Here is a 27,759-nt window from a genome sequence, read left to right as displayed (position 1 = left end):
AAACCTAATTTTTTGTCAATGACTCAGGTGCCAAGAGTAATTTTTTTTTTTATTGGTAAAGATTCTATAACCTCTTTTGGTTTCAGAGTGGGCATCCTCAGGTAACTCACCTGACAGGTCTGCACATAGCTCCAGTTCACATGACAGCTGAGTACTCCTATCCATAACCACGCCTGCCCCTCCCCAGAATGGTCAGCTGTCCTCCCAAAACACCAGAAGCTCCACGTGGCAGGGGAACACCTGCCTTTGTTCACCGCTGCACTGCAGCTCAGAGCTCACCGCCTGGCACTTTGTAAGCATGGGGTGAATATGATTGAACAAGCCATTGACACCGTTACAGACATTGTGTGGCATTGCAAAGCTCTGTCCCGAGTCATTTCCCTGTACGTTAGAAGGTGCCAAGTACATAGCAGAAAAAGTGCTTTGGGGTTCAGGGACAGATTCTTAGCCTGGAGGACCGCACATGAGAAAGAGTTCATCGCGCTTGGTGACTGGAGAATTTGAGAAGATGGCATTATTTAAAAAAAAAAGTGAATCACCATTTATTGAGCACCCACTATTAAGCTGAACATAATTGGGAACCCTCAAATACAGTGGTGGTAATTATGGCCAGTGCTGCTTGTCTTCAATACAAAGGCAGCTTCGTGTTAGAAATGTGCACGAATTATCCTAATGGACCCCATTCACAGAGAAATGCCCTTTCCCTTAGTCTGGGTCCTGTGTCACTGTCACTGATGAAACAGCTGCCCGGGCCTGGATCACATGGGCTGCACCAGGCCCAAGTACCTTCTCACGCTAATCCCAGTTCCCCCTCTCACTCCATCACTCCTGCTCCCTCTCAGGCCCTGCATGGGACATGGATGCCTGGTTATTAAAGGTACCACAGCTCTCAGGAAAGGCCTTTGGCTTCGAGGCTCTGCCGTTTTTCTTTCACATACCTTTCCTGTGAGTACTCTGCCAAAGTTGTCCCTGGTGCTCAGAGCCTTCTGTTACTGTGAGAAAGCCCTAAGGGCGTTCCCCATCCTTTCTTGGGAAGGAGCAGTTCAGCCGGAAAGATGACTTGAACACAGCTGTCTAAAACCTATTTTGGAAGCAGGCAGACTATAAATATACTAGAGGCCCAGTGCACCAAAATCGTGCACTCGGGAGGGGGAGTGTCCCTCAGCCCAGCCTACGCCCTCTTGCAGTCTGGGAGCCCTCGGGGGATGTCCAACTGCCGGCTTCGGGGAAGCGGGCCTAAGCTATCAGTTGGACATCCTTGGCGTTGCTGCAGAGGCAGGAGAGGCTCCCACCACCGCTGCTGAGCTCGCCAGTCGTGAGCCCTGCTTCTGGCTGAGCAGTGCTCCCCCTGTGGGAGCACACTGACCACCAGGGGGCAGCTCCTGCATTGAGTGTCTTCCCCCTGGTGGTCAGTGCGTGTTATAGCGACCGGTAGTTCACCATTCGGTTGATTTGCATATTAGCCTTTTATTATATAGGACAGGTCGCCAAATTACTTGGATTCTCCTGTGGTTGGGGTTTGGTGGGAGTCTGGTTTATCACTCTGCTGATTCTGTTACTGGACATCCAGGTGACCTCTGCAGGACCCTTTCTCAGTTTCCTCCTCCACAAGACGGAATCAGCCAGGCAGGATGGTGTGTTCAGATGATAAGTGCACCTGACATTTCTTGAGCACTTGCTGTGTGCCTGGCCCCGTTCTAGGTGCATCCCGTATATTGGCTCATTTAGTCCTCACCCCATCGTCATTTTGTAGATGAGGAAGCTGAGGCACAGAGCAGAAAATGACTTCCAGAGCCACCCCGTGTCCTTGCTCCTGATTTCACATTCTCTGATCGTTCCAGCTCCAAGTGCTCTGCCAGGGAAAGAAGAAAATCCTGACCTTACCCTTCTTGACCCCAGGGCTGGTCTGAGAGCCATTTTCTAGGAGGAGCACTTGTACCCCCTTGAGCAGGAAGCTTGGGAAGAAAGGACTGTCTGGAAGGGTGGGTGGAGATTGATGGGATCGCCAGAGGGCTGGACATCGCTGAGCCAGAGCTCAGGGGAGGACAGAGGGAGGCTCAATCGGTGACCCATGAAGACCAAACCTGGCCTGGGGTGGCCTCCCACAGGGAACTGTCTGCAGGGATGGGTGGCAGTCCTTGCAAGAGGTGCCAAGGGAGCTTTATCCAGGGGGTGATTATGGTGGGTATACCCTGAAATTTTAGGAATGACTTTAAGAGAAAAATTAGGTAGCCATACAGGTATTGCAGACACAATGTGGACCTGGGAGTTAGGAAACACTTGGCTACCTGTTTCTGGCACTGACCTTCACCCTCCCCTCTGGGGCCTCCTGCTTCCCAGTGGATTCGCGCTTTTCAGACTACGGAGAGTAGTGCATGTTGGGGCTCCCTGTGAGATTTCTTTGGCACAAATTACACACATAATTTGTTGAAACCCACCAGACTAGACTTTCTTTCAGCTCTGACATCACCTGTAATTACTCTGCAAACCCCAGGAGGCTTCTGTCCTTAGGAGGGATACACTGAACTCTTCATTCGTCCATAGGCCCTAGCTGAATGCAGTTAAGAAATTACAGGATTAGTATTTCGGAGTTAATAGAACTTCCCACTGCTTGAGAGATGCTGAAAAGCTAGTCCCTACCACTTAATAGTGAGGTTTCAGGGTAAATAGAGGGCAGAGCCAGGCTCCACTCCAGCAGCCTCTCACCCAGGACCACAGCAACCTCCACAGGGTTAAACTGAAGGAGAGTGGGGTATGTGAGTGAGTGAGTGAGTGAGGCGGGGATTGGAAGGGGGGAGCCAGAGGAGGAGTGCCCCAGCGGAGCTGACAGCGGCTGTAATTTGGAATGCATTTTTCCTAACAAGTTGGAGCCTGTAGGTGTCAAGGCAAACAGCTGTGGCTGTGGGAAGGGGAGGACTGGAAAGACCAGTGGAGACCACTGGAAACACCTCTCGCCTCCTGACACGTGGGCAGGTCACTGGCTGGTCTGTAAAGCATTTACACTAGAGCACCCAAGGTCTGCACAGAGTGGAAGGTGCTACCAGACGGAGGCCACTTTAATAGTGACGACTGTCCCAAATGACAGAATTACGAAGTTGTGAGCTCCCAGCCAGTGGGGTTAGAGGGCAGAGCACTTGACCTCCGTGCATGAAAGAGGGACTTTGAACTTCAAGGTGATTCTGCATGAGCGAGTCAGACCTTAGAGGCGAGGCACCAGCCCGTCCTTGGTTACTGTGGAAAAGTGCCCTCCCCACCATCTGATTTCCAGGAATTGCAGCTGAATGTGTGAATGTAGCTAATTAATCTTCCCCAAATTCACTTCCTCACCATGTCAGAAATGATTTATTGGCACGCCTGTAAGGAGAGTTAGTCTATGATGGTCAAAGCCAGGACAGAGAAAGGCGAGGAGCGGGGGATGCTTGCTTCTATCTCTGCATGGGGTGTCCCCAAGCAAGGTTACAGCCAGTTCTGTGGACCCCCTCTGAGCCCCAGAGCCCTGGAATCAGGCCGTAGACCTACAGCACCCTGCTGCTGTCCAGCACACAGGCAGGGTGGCCCTGAGGGTCTCGACCTCTTAGCCAGGTATCCCAACTAGGAGATGCATCCCACCCAGAACATAGAAGAGTGTGGCGGGGAGAGAATCCTTCATAAACATTCCTGTTTCTGTGGTTGATAAATATGACAGCTGTTGTCATACCTGATTGCAGCCAGTTTTCTCTGTCATTACTGGGGCCTTGACTGAGGTTTCTTCTCAGGTCTTTGTTTTGTCTTCCCCACTAGATTTTCAGTGGGCAGAGACCCAGCACTTAACTCGATCCCCAGCACCCAGGAAGTGCCACCTTTCTCTATAAACTGCTGTCACATCCCCAAATCATCGCATTATTTGCTCCTCACAATATTCATGTGAAACTGAGATGGCAAACAGTTTTGCCCATTTCAGAAATGAATGGCTGAGGCTCAAAGAGATAAAGCAGTTTGCCAGGAATGACCCAGCGAGGGTGCCGTAGAGCCAGCTCTGCTCCAGAGCTCTGCTTGTCTGGGCTGTCCCTGCTTGGCAGTGTCCTTTCTGCCTTGCCACTTGCCTTTCTGTGTATTTGCAAAGCCTCAGGCAGCTGCTGCAGCCCAGCTGCCATTGGTTAGCCTTGGGGCTTCAGAAACACCGCCCGCCTCAGCCACACTGGGGGTTCTGCAAACAGCCACCCATCTGGGCATTCCTTGCAATGGGTGCTGCTCTGGGGCCACTGAATCTGTGCTGAGAAAACACAGACAGACAGCCAGTAGCTAGTAGGCTGACCTCCGTCTAAAGCAGATGCCCACCTTACAGCCTCTTGCAGGAGCTCTGGTTCCAGGGAGTGTGTTCCCTTATTGGCTGTTAGATGTCCTCCCTGACTCACTGAGCTTGTGTCTGTATAGTTTCTGGGTCTGTGCAGAATGTCTATCCGCTGCTTCTTTTTGGGCAGCCCTTGGTCATTTGGAACCCTTCCAGACCCCCAATCCCGTTTCATTCATGCCATATCTTGGTTGGCATGGCAACAGAGTCTCCATTATGGGGACATCTGACCTGCCAGGGCCTGTGTCATGGTGGGTCCCAAAGGAGAACCAGGACTCCATCCTGCTGAGCCCGCTGATGCAGGACAGAGGCATGGACCTTCTGGCTGCTGCTGCCACTTCGTGACCTGAACACCATTTGCTCACCTTCAAGGAGCCCTCCTGATCCTCAGGGCGAGGGAGAGGGCCAGGTGCCTTTGCTCTGGAGGGGTGTGGGTTTCCAGCTTCAAGCCAGGGTAGAGCGACCTGACCGCCCCACATCCCCTCCTCCCCAGCCTAATGGCAGGCCAGTCCCACATCCTACTGTGTTCAGCCGGGTGAATAATGTGCGTTGAATTACAACAGTCAGTATCCGCCACCTCGCTAAGGCAAAGAGTGTGTCTCATGCCCTGGCCAGGTGACTCAGTTGGTTGGAGCATCCCGTACACCAAAAGGTTGGGGGTTTATTCCTAGTCAGGGCACATACCTCGGTTTCGGGTTAAATCCATGGTCAGGGTGTGTATGGGAGCAACTGACCTCTCTCTCTCTCTCTCTCTCCCCTTTCCTTCCTCCCCCTTGCCTCTCTTTGTAAGATCAGTTTTAAAAGACACATATATTCTAGGGCAGTGATGGCGAACCTTTTGAGCTCAGCGTGTCAGCATTTTGAAAAACCCTAACTTAACTCTGGTGCCGTGTCACATATAGAAATTTTTTGATATTTGCAACCATAGTAAAATAAAGACTTATATTTTTGGTATTTATTTTATATATTTAAATGCCATTTAACAAAGAAAAATCAACCAAAAAAATGAGTTCGCATGTCACCTCTGACACGCCTGTCATAGGTTCGCCATCACTGTTTCTAGGGTGAGGATTTATAAAAAAAAGAGTGTGTCTCATTTTAGATGTTCTTTATAGTGACTCATATGCAAGGGAACTTGGCCTTAACCTGCGACTCCCAACCTTTCTGAAATGTGCCCAACATTTTGCAGGCATATATAAAGGTGATGGAGGGAGCCACACCTTCATCATTTATCAGATTCCCAAAGAGATTCATGCCCCCCAAGCTGTTCAGAAAACTAATGTGTAGTCTTAATGGCAAATTGATGAGGAAATGGTCCAACTGGGACTGTGTAGAACATTCCCAGGTGTGTTCCTATGCAGTTTGCTTTGGCGTAGACAGAAGTCATGGACCTGGAACATACCCAGGGCCTCGTGGGATGCCACCCCCTCACTTTCCAGTGAGAGACGAGCAGCACAGAGTGGGGGAGACTTGCTTGCCTCATCCAGCAGAGGCCAAGTTGGGGCAGCCCCAAACTGCCAGTTCCCACAGAAAGCAGAGTACATGGAGTGACTATGGTTAGAGGAGGTGCCCTTGGGATAGTGGGGACAATATAGGTCACCACTCCTGGAAGGCGGTAGCTGGTCCGCCTCGCTGGTCCCTCCTGTGAGCAGGTGCGAATGATTTTTAGCAGGGATGCCTGTGCATTTCAGCAGTGCCTCCTCCACAGTCCCAACAGCCCTTTCTGCAGCCAGGGATCGTTCTGAGAGTGTGCTGAGAGCCATGTAGAGTTGCCCTGAAAGGGTGAGTCTGTGCTTTAGAGCAGACAGCTTTGCACATCCTCACAGCCAGATTAGCCTTGGGTCCAGGCTCCCCTCACTGGGGCAGGGCAGGGTCTTGCTTGTGTGGCCCTCTCCCCACACACAGCTCTATTGCTCAATGTGGGGCCAGCCCTCAGATTGCACAGAGGATGCCATTACCTCTACGTCTTGGATTCTGGAGATGGACCAAGGCATGTTGGGTCATCTCTTACTCCAGTTGATTCCCAGGGAAAGAAAACAAGAGAGAGCTGCCTTTTAACACCCACTTCTTGCTTCACTTTGATGAGCAGGACTGAGAAATATCTGAGAAAAGTGAAAATCCAGAGTAATATCTGAAGGCTTTGCATTAGATTGGTGGGGGAGGGGGTCTGGCTCTAGCTTACCATTTTCCAAACTTTCCTGATAAAAATCACCTGGGTTGCTTATTAAATATACACATTATTGGGGGGTAGTTATCTGTTTTTTTTAACAAGCATTCCAAGCCATTCCTATCTTCAGGCAATTTTGGGAAACAGTTTATCTGCTGTACCAAAAATAGCCTGTGAAGAGGGGTGCTTTTTTAAAAAGTTTACTTTTGCGTATAATGCATCCATAAGTTTTCCTTGTTTGGAAATGTGTTAACATTACAGACACACCTCCTTTGATTTCCAGTAACCACCCCAATCCCAGTTACCTCCCCCGCAGGAGGTGTCAGTGAGAAGTGTGTATCTCCCCAGACCTTTTCTTTACATTAAATAGAGATACAGGTTTCTGTTTTATTTTTCCTAAATAGATATCAGGCTGTATCTCTCATTCTACAATGTGCTTTCCTTTTATTCCAAGCTATGCCTTGGAGAACTATGTTCATGTTTGTTTGTTTTTAACCTGCTGCATTATACTCCATAGCATGGAACTAGCAGGATTTAGCAACCCCCCATGGGTAGACATAGTAGGATATAGCAAGTTCTCATTATTACTTGCTCCAATGAGCATCTTGGTCCATGCCTCCTTGTGTACATTTGGGAATAAATATTGAGAAGTGAAGTTGCTGGGCTAATCCATGAATATTCTGGATTTTAATGAATAGTGTCAACGGTTATCTTTCAAAGTGGCTCCCAGTTTACCTTTCCCCCAAGAGCACGTGGAGAGGACCAGCTCTCCACCAGGTGCAGCTATCTTGCAAAAGCATATGGACATGTTGCCAAGTGGCAACACCCATCTTTCTCTGGTACTTCCTTTTGGGGATGAACAGGAAGACTGCTTCCTATCACAACGCTTAGTCCCCACAATAAAAACACTGTGGCCCCAGACTGATGGAAAGGAGTGAGCAGTGTGTGCAAAACAGAAAGGAGGAATGCAGAGCTGACTCCCAGAGCCCTGTCAGAGAGGTGGTGTGCAGGATGGTCAAGCCTTCTGGGCTGCCCTGGGCCTTATGCAAAAGAAGGGGATTGTGGGGCAGGTCTCTCAAGGACACCCAGTTTCACTGCTTTATGAGCCTGTGAAAGTCCTTTAAGGGCACCGGGCTGACCTGGGGTCTCTATGTTTGTTTGAAAGCAAGAAGAGACTTGCCTGGGGTTTAGCCATAACCCTTGTCTTTCTGTAAACTGACTTTAGAGAGAAGCATCAATTTGATCGACTTATTTATGCATTCATTGGTTGATTCTTGTATGTGCCCTGATTTGTGTGGGGGGGGGGGTGTTCAAACCTGCAACCGTGGTGTATTGGGACAAAGCTCTAACCGACTGAGCTACCTGGACAGGGCCATAACCCTTGTCTTTCTGCTGCTGCTCATTTCCATAATGAAGTGGTGAGACCAGTAGCCTGGGTCCCCCTCTCAGCTTTGCCCTTGCCCCATGAAACCACAAGCAGGCCAGGTGAAGAAGTCTGATGCCCTATCAGGTCTTTGCCAATCCAAGAGCAAAATCAAGGAAAGCATCTCAAGTGCCCAGATGGCCTAATCTGCTGAGAAGTCCCTGCTGTCTTCCGTTTAGTTGAATTGTTCAATTAGATTTGAAGGACTTGTCTGCTAACTGGGGCAAAAGCAACCCCAGCAGGAATCCAAGCCCACATCTGGGGAAACTTATTCTCTCTCTTTTTAACAGCCTTCACTCAAGCCTCTTGCTGGCCATCTTGATTTACAGTGAGCCCTGGCAGCTGAGACAGTGGCCACACTGCCCGGTGCATGTGGCTGGGGCCTGTGGCACAGCACACATCACTCTGGCTAGCTGCCCGCTCAACTCTCGTAACACCTGGTTAAATTTTTACTCGCCAAAACCAGGACATGATTTTGCAAAAGGTCAGACAGCTCAGTAAGTGTTTGCCTAGTTTCAGGTTGCTCAAACCTCAAATTCCCTCCCCTCCACCCACCTCACTTTGAAGTTCGAAAGCAAGTTGATTAAATATACATTTTAGGAACCTTCCGATTTGCTTCTTAAACTAACAGAATTCTAAACCTTTTTTTTAAACGGAAGGATTTTCAACTGTCAGCAGGTATAACTGGAACCACATGTTAGCAGAGAGCAGGGGCTTTTCCTGGTTTTAGGATTTGTAAGTTCTTATTGAAACGGAAGTAAGCACGGCAGGCAGTTGGGGGCCAGTGACAGCCCAAGCTCAGATCTCATTTTAATTAGAAAGTACAGATAGTGCCTGCTGAACCAAAGGCCTCCCAGAGTTCCCGGCCCAAGGCTAACAAAGATTTGGTTTATATCCTGCAAACCTCCATGTTTGTAAATTACAGAGCACTTTGGAGAGGAGCTGGGATGTTGATTTCTAGATTACAGAGACTGCAGCCCAGCTTCCTCTCCTGTCTACCTCCTCAGCTAATCCCTCCACAAATGATTTTGTTTTCTCGGGGAAATATTTGCTCCCTTCCTCATTGTAGAATAGATGGAGGGTGTTCATGCTGAAAAGAGACAGGAAGGAAGGCTGGAGCGGGAGACCTAAGATTAGATGTCAGCCGCAGCAGGTTCATCATTTTCTCCATTTGGACTTCTCACCTCTTGAGACACAAAACCCTACACTAGATCAGCAGCGTCTGCGCTGCTCTGTTAGACAGTGGTTCACATGCATAATTTTCTCCCTGGTGTGTTCTGCAAAGGGTAGAATAGAAATATCAAATGAAAGACATTGCCTGACCCAGCTCTCCCCCACCCCCCTGTCTTTCCCCTGCCTGGTGTCATTTGAGCTCAGTGAGTCTCAAAAGAGGCCGCGATTACCATGTCAGCATCTGGAAGGGCCCCCGCTGGGACTCAGAGCCTGACCCCTGGAGGAGGCGGCAGGGGGCAGACAGCGGGGCGCACATGCTCAGATGGTGGGCGCTCCAGCCTTGGGTCTTTTCACGGAAGAGCTGGACCGCTGAGTGCTCTGCCTCCCATTGGCCCCCGGCTGCATGCCAGTGACAGGGCCGCTGCCCGCTGTCCCTCCTCTGGCATCACATTCCGGGCAGCTGGAGGTCACTTGTTCACCCTGCCAGGGCTGCTGCCACAAGCTGCCATTCGCAGGGCAGACAAAGGGGGATTTTCCCTTCCCCTGGGTTTTTAGGCCCCTCAAATGCCTTACATTCCAGGAGCTAGGAGAGAGAGGAGGCTCCTGTGGTTTCTAATTAAACCCACAATTTAAATAACAATTCATGTTACCCCAGGGTTGAGAGAAATGCTAACCTACCCCCTCCCAAAAGAGGCAGCTGGGTGGCCCTGGCTGGGAGGTTGAGGAACTTGCCCTTTGCCAGATGTGTGAGCAAAGGGATAGATAATGATGGAAGTCACAGTGGATTTGTGGTGGAGCTAGATGTGTTAAAAGGGAACCTGTTTGGTGGGTTCCTGTCCTTTCCCCTTTGATAAGTGTGCTACTCAAGAAGGTTAGGAAGTAAGAAATGGGAAGGAAAGTTGTGTTTACACCTAGCCTCCAACTGAGATTTTTTTACCCTTCTCCAGGGAAAATGTGGAGCTTGGTCTCTGAAGTGTTCATATGTCAGATGCTCACCATCTCATGGGGTAACCCCATCCCCACCCCGCCCACACTGTCTACCGCCAGGTGACTCTGTCCATTTGTTGTAAAACTTTGCTATTTTCTGAAATATAGACAAGTGAGGAGGCCAGGAAGGGCCCTGGGAGCAGAGGGTCTGCCCAAGGGTCTTAGTCTAGCCCATCCTCCACTGGACCTCAGCTTCCCCATCTGTTACAGCAGGTCTTTCCATGTGTTGCTTCCAAGGCCCTTTCTGGCCCAAGCAGTCCATCTGTCCATCCTGAGCTGCTTTTGTGTTTTCATTGGGCCCGTCTGGGGCCACAGTCATCTTCACAGTTCGTTGATCTCACCAAATTGTTGTCTGATTACCCAAGGCGTGGTTATGTTCCAGATTTGGGGGAAATGGAACGCTGAACATAATTATCTCTACACAAGCTCTTCTATGCCTCAGCCAGCACCAGGAACTTGTCAGCATTTCCAGGCTTCTGCCGTCTCCTTTCCAACTTTCTCCCATTTCCATTCCATTAAATTGAGCAATTCACATTCCCAAAGACACGCTCTAGGTTCTTGCCTCTGTGCTTCTCTGCCCAGTTGCCCTTCTGTTCTCACTTGACCTCGCCCAGAGCTGGCCATGCTGCATGTACAGGCTCAGGCCCCTCTCTTGTGATGGAGCACTGCCAGTGAGGGTCCCTTTGTCACCCCTGCAAGAATTGGAGCTTCCTGAGGGTAAGCAGCAGCTCTGGTTCCTGCCCCCCCCCCCCACGCGCCTCCTTGCTGGTGTGGTGCAGGCTCAGTTTGTGTGTGTTGGAGCAGAGCCTGGCCGTGAAGCAGAAAGCCAAAGGTGGACTCACCCTTGCATCTTCTTCCCTGCAGGTGATTATCGCTGATGACTACTCAGATCCCTTTGATGCCAAGAATGATCTCAAGAGTAAAGCGGGAAAGGGGGAGAGTGCTGGCTACATGGAGCCCTACGAGGCCCAGAGGATCATGACAGGTAAGCAGAGCAGTTGGCACAAGGACTTGAGCTCACCTGGGAGGCAGAGAGCCCATTCCTGGACACATGGATGGTCCCCAGCCAGCCTCAGCAGGGGGAGGTTTGTGCTTTCAAGGTGGTGGTTGGGAGGCTGCAGTGTGTTTAGTCTTCACCACAATCTCCCAGTTCATGTTCACCTACATCAGGAAGAACCTGGCAGGGCACAGTGAAAGTCCAGACACTAGGGTACCAAGTAAAGTAACCAAGGTAGGGACAGAGAAGTAACTGGAGAGAAGAGGGGTAAGCTCTAGTGGGAATTTCTGACTGAAGAAAGATACAGCATTTGAGATAAAAAGCTTAAATTGGAGCTTCCTGGCAGCCAGGGCAATAAAAGAAGCAAGCTGGGTCACTTCCTTTCGTTACCTAGTAGAAGGGGGCAGATTAGATCATTGGGGACAAAATTATCCCCGCCCAAATATGAGGAAACCCTTGTTTAGGGGCTGGACACAGCCTAAAGAGCCCTTGCTCTCCACCTGGTAGGTTTATAGGAAACAGACTCCCCCCCATGGCTATTTTATATTGGCCCTTAATGACAAAACCTTGTCAAAGCAATTGCTTGGGGCCCAAAATAATGTGGCCAGGCGTCCAGTATCCTGAGGGCCTCTTGTCTAGCCAGGATAGTGCCCAGAGCATCTAAGAGAATGAACCACAGACAGGTGGCTATCAGCCCTCACAGACTGACTGGCGGGGAGATCTCAGGCAGAGGAGAAACCCCCCACATGTGTCCTCCTGGCCCAGAGGGCAGTCCAGAGACAGAGGAGCACCTGTGAGGATTGGAGCAGGTTGGGGGCCACCCCTAATTTTGAGGCCTAGTGAAGTGGTGTTCTGTATGTCTGGGATTTGGGATACAGATACCTCCCCCTGTGGCCCTCTATTGTTTGCTTGGTGTTCATGATGTCTTTGAGGCCTTTCGCATTATTCCTCCTGAGTTAGAAGAAGGAAGGGAAAGGAAGCGACATTTACGGAGCACTTAGTGTATGTGGGGCCCGTGCAGAATAGAAGGTCGTGGGGCTGTGGAGACTGTAGGACAACTGCTGAAGAACCTGGGTGCGAGTCCAGGCCCTGCTTCCAGGACTCTGCCTCGTGCTTCTATTCATGGAAAGCGATTCTCTAGCCCTCAGTGTATCCCCCGAAGTGCCGGGCCACCCTGTGAAGGGCCAGAGAGTAATTGACCAGCGGGACTTAGGCCACACTCCTAGAGGGCCACCCCTCACACTCACTCTCATCTTGCTCATCTCTCCTGGCAGAGGGGCCTCTGTGGGGCAAGAGGCAGAGAACCGCTTGTGCATTTGAGTGGACCCTCCTAAGGTCCTGAGGGAGTCTCCAGAGACTCAGGAAACTGGGTCTACTGGTGGAGTCTTCAGCTCAGCACTGCAGTAACACCCGATCCTGCTGTCATATCCTTTCACCTCCCATGTACACCCCCGCTGGGCTCAGTGAAACGCCAGCTCTGTGGCAGGGCCGTGGAGAGCTTTGGCCCTTCAGCTCTGTCCAGTCTTGCATCCAGCAGGCATCAGCCCGGGCTTATAGGAGTGACTTTGGGACACTAGCACATTCATATGTCAGGGTCAGCAAAGGATCTTCAAGGTCATCCAAACCCAACAGCCTCATTTAACAGACAGGGAAACTGAGTCCAGGGAAGGAGAGGGACTTGCCCAAGGACACATAGTGAGTTGGAGGCAGACTGCCAAGTGTGGCCTGGCCTTGGCAGGGCAGTCTTTGGGGTGGAGTACTGAAGGAAGTGTAGTGTTTGTGTTTGACGCCGGGGTATCCGGGACACGAGGAAATGGCAGGAGCCATCGGAGGCTGGCTCCCAGGCTCTGTCCTGGGCCCTTTGACATACACACCTCACCATTTCCCTGTAAAATGCTGTCCTATTTTACAAGGGAGGGAAACTGAGGACAAGTCACTTCCCTCAGTTTCACAAATAGAAGTGAGGGGCTCAGACCTATAGTATCTATAGAACATGGGGGCAGGGAACTGAAGCGGGGGAGGGAACATTTGCCAGCCTGGCTTGTGCTAGTGAGACCTGGTGAACCTTTTCATCTTGCTTGGCCTATCTCTCGAGGTCAGGTTCTGGTCTAGATCTTTTCCATGCCATCTGGGCCTCAGTTTCCTCATGTGTAAGTGTCTATGTACTTGGTATCCCCAAGCCAAACCTCCGATTGAGCCGGTAGAATCAGGTGGCCTCCTTCCAAAGCCATGCCTTGCATCCCATTCTTTCCCTCTTCACCCCAGTCTTGATCCCAGACTTAAGGGCTCCAGATGCATAGAGACCTGCTAGTGTGTGAGAAGGGTGCTGGGCTCTTAGGTCAACATGGGTACCTGGGTGGGTCAGGAAGCTTAGCCTATTGAGGGCTGCAGTGTCCTCATTATAAAGTAGGAGGGCACACAACACTGATATAGCCTCAGCTGGAACCAGCAAGCTTTGTTTTTTGTGGGGGTTTTTTATGATTTTTTAAAATATATTTTTACTAGAGGCCTGTTGCACAAAGAGATTCGTGCAATAAGCCTTCCTTTCCCCTGGCTGCTGGCACCGGTTTGCCTCTGGCACCCGGGACCCAGGCCTTCGCTCTGGCCGAGTTCTGGCCGGAGCCGGTCCAGGAAACATCAGGTGTCGCTGCTCCGCCGGCCCCAGAGCAGTGAGACCTCGCTGCTCCGCTGGCCCCAGAGCAGTGAGGCCTCGCTGCTCTGCCGGCCCCAGAAACATCCGGCCTCGCTGCTCCACAGCTGGAGCCTACGTATGCAAATTAACTGCCATCTTTGTTGGCGGTTAATTTGCATATCACGCTGATTAGCCAATGGGAGGTGTAGCGAAGGTATGGTCAATTACCATGTTTGTCTATTATTAGATAGGATTGATTTCAGAGAGGAAGGGAGAGGGAGGGAGAGAAAGAGAGAGAGAGAGAGAAACAATGATAAGAGAGAATCATTGATCAGCTGCCTCCTGCATGCGCCCTACTGGGCATCGAGCCCACAAGCCGGGCATGTGCCCTTGGCTGGAATCAAACCCAGGATCCTTCAGTCCGCAGGGCAAAGCTCTAGCCACTGAGCAAAACCAGCCAGGGCAACGAGCAAGCTTTGCACATGTGCATGAGATTGTTGTTATTGGGGAGCAGAGGGCCTTGTTAGTCCTTTACTTGGAATTAGGTGTTATCGAATTCTCTGACCAGGCCCTGGCTTCCTGGAGGTGGGTGGCCAAAACAACAGGACATGGAGCAGGTGGTCCTTAGGCCCTCTGCAGTGCACCTGGGCAGCCTGCCCTGGAGCCCTTGCTGCACCCTGTTGTGTTAGAGACTAGATATGTAACCTGGGAAGACACTGCCACTGACCCCAGGAACTTCCATAAAGTAGGGTGACAGGCCTAGATCCAGGTACATGGAGGTGAGCAGGTGAATCTCCAGAAATTCAGAGTTTGGGCCATCCAAATGAGGTGGGGGTGGGGGCGGGGGTCAAGGTGGCGGTGGTGATGAGAGCTGGATCTAGCAACCCAGGCAGAGGGAAGAGCTTGAGCAAAGGCATGAGGTGTGGGATCTTTTTGCTGGAGAGAAGAAGCCAGAGATGAGGCTTTTGATAGGACAGAATAATGATAGAAAAAACATAATGATAATGATGGGGCAAGAGCTTCTAAAGATTAATTGGATCATAAAGCCCTAGTTCACCTAAAAGCACAGAATAATTCTCAACTAGGATCCTTTCTCCTGAGGCCTTCAGCCCCATTTTACAGATGGGAATACTGAGACACAGAAAGGTTAAATAATCAGGAAAAGCACACCCTCTGGAGCCTGCAGCTAAAACACTCTCACATCTGTCCTGTACTCCCAGAAGGTCTGCAGAAATAACTGGCAATTTTACAGTTACTTAGACCCCCTTTTTATGTGTGACACCCCACCTCCAACATCCCTTATAAAATTGTTCAAAGTGTCATCTCACAGGATGATTCACATACATATTAATTGAAAGCATTTTCCCATCATTTTTAATATTATAAGCAATTACACATCAAGAAGTCCTTAGCATGTTTTTATTATTAAGTCAAGTTTATAGCATAATAAGAGGAAATTAAAGGAAAGCTATTTCACACAGAACCTGCTACCTTGACGTAGCTGTTTTCCTTGCTCACAATTTCTGCCCTTTATAAAACTCCAGGTAAAGTCGGTCATCAATTTTAAGGTGGAGGGGGCATCTTTTTGTATCTTCTTGTTCTCTGTCATAGCCTCTTCTGGCAGCAACAGACCTTCTGAGAGAATGGTGGTGTGTATCATGTTGAAGTCTCCGTTACAATTGTGGCCTATTGCAGGAGGCAGGAGGCAGGAAATGTGGGTTCTAGCTCTGGCTCTGCCCTGGTTTGCTGGGTGTCCTGAGGCAAGTTGCTTTCCCTCTTTGGGCCTTACTTTCCTCATCTGGAAAGTCAGATTTTGCCTTCTTTCTAGGGTGCCATGACAGTCTTTATAAATCCTCCAGTTCCCTGTTTCTCCAGCTGTCAAGGTCAGAACTGCACCTCTTCCTGCCCCACCCCCACCACCTCCTCATGGTGCCAGCCCAGGTCTTGCAGGTTGTGAGGAAGAGCTGGCCCTGGCACCCCCTCCCCCCAGGAGCATGCATGCTGCCTTCTTGCAGGACAGATAGTGCTGGGAGCTGCAGGTTTGCACCGTTCTTCATAGGCAGGCTCCAGAGGCCCTTCCTAGAGCTCCTGTTTGAATTTTGGAATAAAGCCCCCAAAGACCAGCAAATGCTTCTCAGAGAAGGGGGGTGTTCTTGAGTTTTGACTGGGTTTCAGAGAGGTCATCTCTGGCCACCCTACCTGAAATTCTTCCTTTCTCGTGTGTTTGACATTATCTCTGCCCCCTGCTTCAAGGCTGTGCTGTTCTCTGGTCCCAGTAGCTGGGAAAGTAAACTGCCTTTCTTTTCTTTTTTTAAAAATATGTTTTTATTGATTTCAAAGAGGAAGGGAGAGGGAGAGAGATAGAAACCTCAATGATGAGAGAATGATCAATTGTCTGCCTCCCGCAGACCCGCAACCCAGGCATGTGCCCTGACCGGAAATCAAACCATCATCTGGTTCCTGGGTTGACTCTCAACCACTGAGCTACACCAGCCAGGCAAAGGGCCTTTCTGTCTGGGTCCTGAGTCCACGCCCTCCCCAGTTCCTCACTGTCTGTGGACTCTGCTCCCAGAACGTCCGTGCACTCGCCTCTTCCTCACCTGGCCTGCTCTGTCTGCAGAGCTCTGCTCCCCAAACAGCCCTCCCAGTGCCCCTTCGCTCCCCTCCTGCCCTGCTGCCTCTGTCATCCTCTGCAGGCCCCATGCTCCCTCCTGGTCTGCCCTCTCCCCAAGTCACCTCAGGCTCCAGCCTGTCCTGGTGGTCACAGCTCTCCCCTGGCTGGGGGATGTCAGGATGGAACTATCCTTGAAGAGCAACCTCTTCTGCCCAGCATCCTCTTTGTGCTTGAGGTTCAGAGGGGCCAAGCACTAACTGGCCAAGGTCACATAGCAGCAAGCTGCGGAGCCGGTCTCCTGACTTCTGTAATCTAGAGCTGCTGGGCCTTGTTTTGAAATGTTTTGAAACCTGCCCTTACACCTCCTGGCAGATAGAAGGCTTGGTCATAGACTGTGCAGAGTTCCCTGGCTGGTCTATCATTTACCAGAATGACTTACCTACCGGACAGGAAGAAGATAATCAAGTGTAAATAGATTTTGTATTAGTCACCCGATGACTTTCCTAATCTTGAGAAATAGCTTGGCTCACACACCCAGCCAGCCTGGTGGTGCTCCTGGCCCAGGAAGGCCTGGTGGGAGGGGAGCTGAGGGGAGAGGAGCTTGAAGGCTAGGTTTCCATGGTGACCGGTGGGCCCATACTGGCAGTCACTTCCTATTCTCTCACCCCTGTGCCCCCACTCTCCCTTTTGACCCTGGACACTGAGCTTGCCCAGCTTTTCAGGAAGGTTGTAACAGGATGGAATAGGCCACAGAAAGCTGACAGTCATTGAGGATACACCTGCCGTGTGCCAGACTTCCCCATTCCTGCCCCTGGCCTTTCAGAATCCCAGAGAGACATGAAAAGATCTCATGGAATAGAAACTGGTGGAAATGCCTGTTTAGAAATTGACTCAGGGCAACTCCGGTTGATTGGCAGCAAAGCTCCTGGCATCCTTCACCCACCCAACAGCGCTAAGCAGGGTGTGACACAGTTAGGAAGTTGTTTAGGAAGTTGTGCCCGCCTGGGTGTGTAGGATGGATTAGAGCAAAGAGAAGCAAGAGGCAGGGAGACTGGTTCTGTGGCTCTGTGGCTACGACAGTCATCTAGGCCAGGGGGCTGAGGCCAGAGCCAGGGCTGTGGCTGAGGACTACTGCAGGCGGAGCAGGAGCTGGAGTGAGTGGGTGGGGTAGCAGAGCTTGCCAGCCTTGGAGTGCAGTGGGTAAAAGAGAGGGAGAAGCTGGGATCCTGGTGATTGGGAGGATGACAGTGTCAGTTACCTGGTAGGGACTGTCCTATCCAAAAAAGGGAAGGAAGGTTCTTGGGGGAGGAGCCAGCGGGCACCTTTGCATTTGTGTGTCAGAGGAGGGCCCAGGTGCTCCAGGGGCCACACTGGGGGCATCTGGGAAGAGGAGCTAGTTTGCAAGACTGTCCAAGGAGACCGCCTGCCAAAATTCCTGCTCCTCCAGAGGCCTAAAGAAGGAGATTCAGTGATTTGCCCCACACCCTATTATTTGACTAATTAATCAGTACTCTCTTCTAACAAGGGCTCCAGCTGGCTTTCTGGGCGTTTATAGCCATGGCAGAGAGCTGTATTTAAAGGGTGCCTTTTATAGACGATGCCAGGAATCCCCCCGGGGCTCTGGGAGAAAGCAGTAGGATCGTTTCCATTTTACAGATGAGAAAGCTGAGTAGTCACATAGACTGACCAGACTGGGCCCCATTCCAGCTCCCCTCTCTGCAGGGTCTCTGCCTGCTGTTCTGGATGCTGAGTAACAATGGGTTTGCATTTTATTTTTTTTTTATGCAATGTCTTCCCACCTATCGGGTAACTTGGCAGGTGCCTCAGATTTAGTCGTCAGATCTCCCCTCTCCTCCCCCCACATAGTCCTGCCTTTCAGCGGGCTTGGCCCCTGTGTTTTGATGTGGTACACTGTCTCTGGTCCTTTTCCAAAACATAAATAAATAAAATGCCACATCTTCTTTCTCCCTTCCAGAAGGCAGGCCTGTAATTGTACCTGGCAATCTAAAAAATGACGCACCGGAAGAGTCATCTCCCAGGGCTCAAGCTTTCTGGTTGGTCCTCCCTATTCTAGCTGCTACAGTCTCTCTTTGTGTGATCATGCTGATACAGCACTTATGCGCTGTGTCGTAATTTATCTGCTGCACTGGGGGCCCCTGGCGGGCAAGGACCACAGGCTGGGAACCCTTGCCCTCAGACTGTCAGTGCCCAGAACTTTATGGTGGAGAGTGTCTCCAGGTCAGAAGTTGTGTGGTGTTGGTGAAGTATTGTGCAAGTGATCAGTAAACTCTTCCCCGAGCATTAAAGCTCTCTGATCCTCACCCTAGCCGGTTTGGCTCAGTGGATAGAGCGTTGGCCTGCAAACTGAAGGGTCCCAGGTTTGATTCCGGTCAAGGGCATGTACCTTGGTTGCGGGCATATCCCCAGTAGGGGGTGTGCAGGAGGCAGCTGATCGATGTTTCTCTCTCATCGATGTTTCTAACTCTCCCTCTCCCTTCCTCTCTGTAAAAAAATCAATAAAATATATATATTTTTTAAAAGAACTTATAAAAAGCTCTCTGATCCTGGGCTCCCACCCTCTGGACTGTGCCTCTGAAGGTTCACTTCCATTGCTGGGCCTCATAGGGACTGGCACATACACTTATGTCCCCAAGCCCCAGCCACAGCACCCTCCAGGAAGCCACCCTCTCCAACATCCCATCACCAGATTGGGTCCTTTCAAGTCGGTACTGTCCTTGTCACCCTTTCTTGTCCCCTGGTGTTGCCACCTTCCCCACCCTCTTTCCCTGAAGCTGGTGCCTGAGTGCCTGAGCCCTCATCTTCCTCACATGGTCAACCTCATCATGCCACACTCAGCACTAGCATCTTGTTTGCCAAAGCTGGGACAACCTCTGGCCTGTCCCCACATGACTTTTCCAACCCTCATCCCCCAATTTGCCAACACAGTCCTGGCACAGACTGGGATGGAGGGGGAGCCTGTCTCCTGTCATTTGGCTCTATCTTGGTCCTTTTGCTCATGCTGTGCCCTTGCCTCCTAATACCAGCCGGGCCAGCCCGCTTAGGGGTGCCTTCTCTTGAAGTCCTTCTGCACATGTCTGACCTCCTGACCTGCTTCTTTCCCCAACTCCCATAGGTTTTCAAATCAGAACCAGAACGGATGGCATGCAGTCAGAAACCCTGTCCTTCAGAGCACCCCTCCTCAGCCTCCCTAAATCCCAGGGAGGCAGTGCATGGGATTGTCCTCATTTTACTGGCGACAAAGCAGGAGAGAGGCTTGGGCAACTGTCTGGGGCTGTCAGGGAGGATTTCTGGCATCCTGGGAACTGTGTTGCCAAGGCCAAACCCTCAGGTGATCTCAGTGTTGGGGGAGGCCCCCAAGCTGAGGAAACGCCATGGGTCTGAGGAGGGTAGAGACAAGGATGGGCAGCCCTGGGGTCAGACTGGATGGATCTGTGGGGCAGGGGTGGTCCCAGCAACAACTTCACAACCCAACAGAACTAAAAACCGCCACTGGGTGACAGTGTCCCTCCCACATACTTTCTAGGGCTTTATTTCTCCTTTCTGCACTATTTTGCATCCCTTTGCTCAGAGCTGCTAAGGAAAGGTTTAATCCTGAGCCCAGCTGCCTTTAGCGGGAGGGGGAGGGGATAGTTTCTGGGGGCAGGGGACAGTGTAGAGCCAGGTAAAATGGAAGAGGGGCAGCCCAATCTCAGGTTTCTCTCCCCTCTGAGGAGGGAGCTTTGCCAGCATCTGTTGAGCCCCTGCTGTTCTGGGAGGTGGTGCCCACCTGGACCTGCCCACAGGAGGGCCATTGTAGTGAGAGGTGGCCGTGTAACTTCAGTCAATCCCCGGGGTATGTCAGGTGTGGGCATAGAAGCTTGTACCTGGGGGCTGCTGGGGAGGGTGTGGTCTGGTCTGCTTGGGTGGAGGTTGTGGGTTAGAACATACTTCTCCACCTGATGACTGGGCTGGGAAGGCATCCAGGGGAGTCCCCCAGCCCCATGCTCTAAGGGTAGACCTGGAACAGGAGACAGGGGCTTGGAGGACTGGCCCCACAGATGTTTTGCTGAGGAGGGCCTTAGAATTAGGGCCTTAGAATTAGGCAGGTAGGCCCTTAACTTGCCTACCCCTCCGTGTCCTCACTCCCACCTCTGGCTCAGCACAGGCGACAGTGCAATGGAGCCTTACAGAACTGAGCCTCAGAGGAAGCTAGGCAATGTTTTCATTATTTTCATAATTTACACCCAGGAATTAGGAGGAAGGGTTTGTTTGTTATTAATACACTCAGCCTGTTTATCTCCTAGACTTGAAACTAATTTTCAGCTGGACCAAGATTTACTATAAATTCCCAAGGCACCTAGCGCTCATGAAAAGCTCTGGGCTGCCTTTTGGGCTTGAGCCCTGTGCCCGACACTGGGCTCCCCAACGGAAGGGCAGAACCTTTGGGTCTGGGACCCGGGTGGAATCGCCTTTGGTTCATTAAACCCACAGGCCTCTTGCAGCCTCGATGTCAGGCTCTGGAGTGCGGAGCCAGCTGCTGACTTTTACCTGAATGGTGTGTGATGCTCTTCAAAAAGCTTAAACTTGGTGTTAAAACCTTCCCCCTCGCTGGAAATCTTCCTGTACAGGGTGAGGATTTTGTAGTGGCACTGGACTGGGGGGCTGTCTGGTTGCCCCCATGTTTTGTGGGTGAAGAAACAGAAGGCCAGGGGGCAAGGTATAGCTGCTGCCCCTTGTGTGGTCCCAGCAAAGTCCTGGCCCAGGGCTCCTCCCAGTCGCCACGTGTAGTTCGGTGACTGTTGCCAAGCAAGGCCTCCTGCAGCTATTGTTCCCTTGTGTCAGGGGAGCTCATTACCTATAAAGGATCCATCTCCTCTCCTTAGTACAGCATGTGGCTGGCACCCATGGGAGTCGCCACCTCCATCCAGGCCTGGGAGAGAATGAAGAAGGCCCTCCCCCTGCCTGCTCCCCTGCTGAACCCCACCTGTGGTGTCCATGGCTCTGCCTCCAGGGCCCTGTCTTCAGGGAGCAGCGATGTCTTTTCTCTCTCTGGGGCTTAATAGTCTTCAAGGAAAATGTCTTTGTTTCAGGAACTGTCTGGGTCTGTGGAAATTTCTAATTAATAATGTCAGATTAGTTGGCTTTTCTCTAGTGTTTTCCAGGACTTGGGCTATGAGTTATATGTGTGGGGTTATTGTCATAACAGTGTATATTTTCTTCTCCTTTTACTGACTACAGAGCACTTTCTTAGACGTTATCTCATTTCGTCCTCAGAACAAGCCTGGAGGCAGCCCTGTTATTCTCGGTTTTGCAATAGAGAAACTGAAAAAGAGAGAGTGGAGGCAGCCTGCCCTTGGTCACCCAGCAATCAGTGCCGAGTAGACTCAGGTCTCGAGACTCTCAATACAGGGCTCGTTCTTTCTTCCATCACCCAAAGCCTCTGCTCTGAGCCAGGTCTTGCAGGGGGGGTCCCTGAGGATAGAGACAGCCACAGGAGCTCCTGCCCTCCAGAGCTCACAGGCTGGAAGGCCAGGGGACCTCTCATCCACAGAGGCCTCCCAGGGTAAGTGGGGGTGAACAACTGAGTGTTTGAGTCAGTGTTCTGGCTGCCTTGGTGGATGCTGGGAGAGAGAGCCTTGTGTGCCTGTGCACATGTGACTTCCAGGGGAACTCACCTGACCCTCTGGGGCCAGCTGGCCCTCTTTCCTGCTCTCTGAGGCTGCCTATCACCCCAGTGCCCCTGGCACCTGGTCTCATCCTGCAGCGAGGCAGGACTGAAGAGGACACAGCTCGGGGAGTATGTGACCCAGCTCTCCTGGGAAAGGCTTACAGATCAAGCCATGCAAAGGGCTTGGCCCACAGAAACTGCCTTAGCTACAGGATGGAGCTGCCCACTCTTCCCATCCACAATGGGGCCTGTGTGTTTTTGCACACAGGGCGAAAAAGGCGCAATCTTTCATGTCTGGAAAGAGCCCTGGGTTTGACACTAGACATGGAGCTGTAATTATCGTCTTTAATTACACACAGTGCCTCTGCCAGGGAGACTGCTTGGTGATTATCTCCTCTCCTGACAAGGGTGGTTCCGTCTTCCTTTATAAGTACCGACATAAACACACGCTCACTTGAGGTTTCAAAATTATGAAAGGGCCATTCAGAGATGCCTACCACGGACCCGGGCTCCTTTTCCAGGAGAAATGGGTGAGCCAGGTATCAGCCATGCAAGTGCTTTCTTGCCTGCTGCTGGAAAATAATGCCCATTGACTTCCTGATCTCTAAACTGGAAGAAAAGAACAAACCTTTTCCTGACCACCCCCTCCAAAGAGCAGAATTCAGTGTAGCAATGCCTGTTTTTATGTTGACATACTGAGACCATCCATGTTCCCTTTATTCTCACACTGCTCCAGGGCGGTAAACACCCCAGTTATGTAGGTGGGGAGATGAAGGCTCAGAGAGGTTAGGAGACTTTCCTGAAGTCACATAGGAAACCAGGACCAGAAGCCAGCACTGTGACTGCAAACCATGCTTCTGCCCTGGTAGGGCAATTTTTGTGGTAATATTTTGAGCTCCTTCAACTCACTGTGGGGCTCACATGTGGCAAGTACAGATGCTCAGCCACAAGCTTTTGAGGGCCAGAGTGCATTGCACTTTATAGGGCTGTAATGAGGGCAGTCCCAAAGATTTGGGAGGGTAAATCATGCAGGAGACCCCAGATGAACTATGCAGTTTAACCCTGCGTTGCAGAGAGAATCAGGCCCAGCAGGGCTGGGGCCCAGTGTGCAGGGGCTGTAGAGGGCCTGTGCTCTCTGCCCCCCCAGACCACGTGGCTCCTCACCCAGCCAGGGGAAGTGAGGATGAGGTAAGGCGAGTGATTCGAGAAGGCAGATTCCTAGGCCCCACCCATTACAGACTCTCCCTGGAGCCCCCAGAATCTGCTTTTTAATACCTGGGTCCATGATTCTGGGACAGATGGTCCTATGGTTTGAGAGGACCTGGTTTAGCCTGGCGAGAGTCTCCTTCAATTCCTGACACTCTGGTCTGGTCTGCTGGTGGCGCTTTTCTTCCTGACTTCTTGCCCCATTCTCTTCCTGCCGCCATTGCAGCAAGGTGGACATCTGTCCTGGCGTCTCCTTGACATTCCCCATGCAAGTCCTGAGCACCCAGAAACCCCCACTCTGGGGATGGACAGCATGAGGCCCAGCCTTGAAAGCTCCTCTCCTTAGCTTCACGGAGCTGTGATCTTACAGTGAGAATCCTGTACATCTTTGAATGGCCAAACAACAGGAGCGTGCGGTGTGGCGTTAGGGGGAAGAATCATGCGCTGAAGGACTCAGGAGCTCAACCCAGCTGCACTGGTTCCTGGTGTGAACTTGGGAAGGCACTGCCTCTCTGGGGCAGCAGTTTCTCCATCTCTAAAGGCAGGGCTGCAGCCTGGTCCTGAGGTGACTTCAGTGCTGACCTACTCTGATGCTTGGACGGCACAGGAGTAGCAATAAGGCACACTAGACGCACACGGGTCCCACCAGGCTCCAGAAATGACTTCCCACAAACCGAAAGCCTCCGTCTGCTCACCATCAGGCTTGGCTGAGGCTTCAGGTGCTTCTGTCCACTTGTCACCAGTTGTGATCAGACCTCCTCACAGCATGTGACACTTGGTGTCTGCAGCTTCCACTCGGCACCCTGGAAATCTGTTTGGGAGCTAAGTCACACTAGATTCCCTGGGGGATGTCTTTCCACCAAAGCCTGCTTCCAAGTGGAGCATAATTTTACTGTATCTACTTTTAGGAAAATGTGTTTAATGTGTTCTAAAGGGCTGTCATTTTGCATGTGCATCATCTGAGCAAAGAGGAGCAGCCTTGAGCTCCTGGTGCCCTGTAGTGTGGGCACAGTGCCCTGCCCTTCACCCGTGCGGGGGAGCTCGAGGGCCCGCATGCTGTACCCCCCCCCCACAACACACACACACCCTTCACAGACCCCTCCCTCTCACTGTCACCAGATGATTTTCCCAATGCCCAGCCATATTGCTCCCCTGCTCATGATCAAAGTCCAAACTTTCCAGGCCTTCCTCAAGCCACACCTCCCTCTGCACCCCCGGGAGGATCTCCAGGCTCTAGGCAGTGCCTCAACACCTCCCAGCTCTCTCCTGTGTCAATTCTCACGATCACCTTCCCCTCCTCCGAGGAACCCTCCCCAGGCTCCTTGATGGCTTGATACTTCCCTGTCTCATTCTTGCTTTGAGTCCTGAGAGAGCCTCTCCCTCCTCCAGCATCCTGGGCAGGGCCTGAGTGGCTGATTTTGAGGCTGTTGGAGCACGTGCTCTCCCAAATTTGAAAACAGGCCATGCAGAGACCGTTTGTCTTGCTCAGGGGAAGATGTTGTGAGTCTCTGGGGCGTCTGCCGTTCTGGGGGATTTACGTTTTATGGAGCCATTTGTGACTGGGAAGCCTAGGGCAGCGGGTGACTGTCTGGTGTGACCCAGGCCCTGGTGCTTCCCTCCCTCCTCCCCCTGAGCCTCCGGCTGCTGGTCCCTGTGCCTTGGGATCGTAACTCTGAGGTCCCCGAGCAACAGGAATGCTGTAAATCCTTGTCTTGTTTTCTTTTACAAGAAGGCAGGTGAGCAGCCTGTCGCTTTACAAGGGAAAGAAGCTCTGCCATCGCGAAACACAGCGAGTGCCTGTCCCCTGGCTTTCCTGCCTCTTGTCTATTTTACACTCAGTGGTCCGTGAGCCAGGAGGAAACGCCTTGTGTTTGTCCCACCCCCATCTCGGGACTCTCTGTCCTTCAGTAGGGTCTCCTGCCCTGACCTGGTGTCCTTGAGGTCCTGTTGTCCTTGTTGCACAGTGAGAAGCTCCTTTCAACCGGGACAGACGGACTGTCACCCTTGGGGAAAGGGAGCAGCGATGCTGCAGCCCCGTCCCTCTGTGGTGTGAAAGGCACAGGACTCCCTGTGTGGGCCGAGGGCGGCCGGCCGAGGGGGAGCTACAAGAGGATAGTGTCAGACATCACCCCTCGGCCTCTCGGGTTGGCCACAAAGATAAGATGAGGGGTAGGGGGAGGCAGTGCTCCAGGAGAGTTTGTCTAGTCAGCAGTCGTTTTATGGCTCTGTACCAGTTCTGGGGGGCAGCCGTGGACCCAGGCCAGGCACTGGAGTGTCTCGGACTTTACTTCGTGGGATGGAGGACCCACAGACATGGTGTGCGCACTTGGGTTCCTAGGGAAAAGTTGGCAGGAATGGCCTCCCAGGAGTCGAAGCTTGTCCCACATCTTTCGAGCAACCTTGGAAGAGGGGACCAGCATAGTGACCCTGAGAACCCACCAGTGGTTTCACAGGCGCTGAGCTGGGACCTGAGGAAACTCAGAGGTGACACCGTGCAGGGGACAGGGGAGGGTGCCTTGCAGGGGGAGAGACAGCCTGTGCCATCCCCTGAAGTTTGTGCAGGGCACATGGAAAGGCGTGGGTGTAGTTCTGAGCCCCTGGAAGGGGTTTGGGCTTTACCCGGAGGATTGTTGGGAGTTATTGAACCGTAACTTGCCCCCTCCCCACATTCCATCCATCATCTCTTCTTGTCCCTGAATCAAATCATTGAGCTCATTGAGACCCTGCTGGTACCAGGCAGGCACTGGGCCACTTGGGCAGGCAGATTGGTAGCATAGAGCCTCTGCTCACAGAAACCTAGGTCAAGTTGGAAAATCAGCCCAGGATAAGAAGTTGAGAGCAGACTCGCAGGAAGTTGAGAACAGAGTTAAAGCCGGCACTAGAAGAGGCCTTGGTGATTGATTGGCAAATGAATGGGACAGATAATCAGTGCCAGAGTGGGCAGCAAAGGAGCAAAATGCCTCCCCAGAGTGGGTTAGGGACAGCACTTAAGGGGGTGAGATCTAAGCCAGGCCTTTGAAGGCCTTTGGGTGTTGAAAGGAAAGGTCATCGTTGGGGTGGGGGAGTGGAGAGCAGGCTCTGAACTTGGCCCGGGGCCTGGCACCGAGTGGAAACACGGACGCTCTGACTGATGGGGAGCCAGCTGGTGGTGTAGAGATGAGGGTTTTAGACTCTCACCTAAGTTAGCCAACCTCCCAAATATTTTTAGAGACCTGTTGTGTTGTGTGAGTACTTAAAACAAAACAGGCCTGTGCAGTCTGGGCACCTAAGCACGAAATCACAGATCCTGCGCATGCAGCCCGGGACCTGGGTTAGTGAGCCTCCATCTGGGCTGGCCAGGCTGCTCTCCCTCCTGAGCAGCTCCCACTGGGCGCCACAGCTGAGCTCGGAGGTTGTGATGCAGGTGAGGACCTGGACAGCTCTTAGTTGTGAGGGCAGAGGGCTTCAGATCCTCCTGAAAATTGAGACCATAAATCAAGCCTGTGGACAGGAGACCACCCTGCAGCTGCTCCCACCTGCGGACCACAGCTGACGGTGGGCACACAGAATAGCTGGGATCAGCTTGGGCATTTTTCAGAACAGCCATTTCCGGTTGTCCACCACATAGAGAAATCTCCACAAAGGACCCCAGCATGGCTCATTTTAAACAGCGGGAGCTTCCTGGTAAACCATGTAAGAGGAATTAGTTGCAAATTAAGCCCCCAGGAAACAGAATGATTTGACCTATTGTATAGAATCGTTGGATGTGAGCCAATTGCATGTTGAAAGACATCTGCCTAAAATGATGATTTGGCTCTTAGAATAGTTGATTTAAGCCATTCCTTCTGGCAGATATAAGGGAGTGCATGCAATTGAGTGTTCTAAGGACCATGACCGTCTCTACGGAGTAGATAAGAATGGCGGGAAATAGCCGACTCCCTTTGGGTGTGTAACTAGGGTCCCTGTAGGTGCTGGGGAGTTTTCTCTATACATTTGCTCTCCTAATTTTGAGCACCCCTCTTCTCTCTGCTGCCCATGCCCCCCACAATATTACTCCCACTATTAACATACACTGATTGTCAATGAGGAAAGCAAGCTAAGCAGAGGGAGGCATCCTCTGAGTGGCGGATGAATGAGATTTTAATGGACTTTGGTGACAGATCCTCAGCAGGACCCCTGAGGTCCTGTCCTCACTCAGGCTTGGAGCACGCTGTGACCACCGCCTGCCGAGGAACTGTTCTACAGCCTGGCAGCCAGTGGTCAGGGGCTGCTGAAGGCCTCCGTGGGCCAGCCCCTCTGAGTTGGCAGTAGGACGCGGAGCAGCAGAGCCATCTCCAGGTCAGCAATGGGCCTGGTGGGGGAGATATCCGGCCCAGAGGTGGAAACACCAGAGGAAAGCTTGCACCAAAGGGGAGTTGAGAGAGATTCCTTGGGAGGGTAGGATGTCCTCAGGAGTCTCAGCCTCTTTGTCTCACCAGGATGAGCACGGAGCCCTCAGTCATGTGGCCTGTGGCTGGTGCCTCCATCAGGGGGACGTGAGTGAAATCTGAAGTGCGTGTCTGTGTGGTGGCAGCTGTAACGTG

The 27,759-nt window shown here is 51.8% G+C and overlaps 1 protein-coding gene across 19 annotated transcripts in view; it reads left to right on the top strand.

Moving 5' to 3' along the window:
* The window catches only part of SHB (SH2 domain containing adaptor protein B), a 124,930-nt gene that overhangs the window by 35,564 nt on the left and 61,607 nt on the right, over positions 1 to 27,759 (top strand). For all 19 annotated transcript variants that reach the window (XR_009447671.1, XR_009447669.1, XR_009447670.1 and 16 more), the window contains exon 2: positions 10,945 to 11,065. Coding sequence is in view for 12 of the 19 variants with exons in the window: in XM_059657403.1 (XP_059513386.1) it covers positions 10,945 to 11,065 (121 nt within the window). In the remaining 7 variants the exon portion in view is untranslated. The remainder of the gene's footprint in view (positions 1 to 10,944; positions 11,066 to 27,759) is intronic.

The sequence above is a fragment of the Myotis daubentonii genome, chromosome 11 (genome assembly GCF_963259705.1).
Source record: "Myotis daubentonii chromosome 11, mMyoDau2.1, whole genome shotgun sequence".
Classification (NCBI taxonomy): domain Eukaryota; kingdom Metazoa; phylum Chordata; class Mammalia; order Chiroptera; family Vespertilionidae; genus Myotis; species Myotis daubentonii.
Note: the sequence above shows the minus strand (reverse complement) of the source record. Positions and strands in the feature narration are given on the sequence as shown.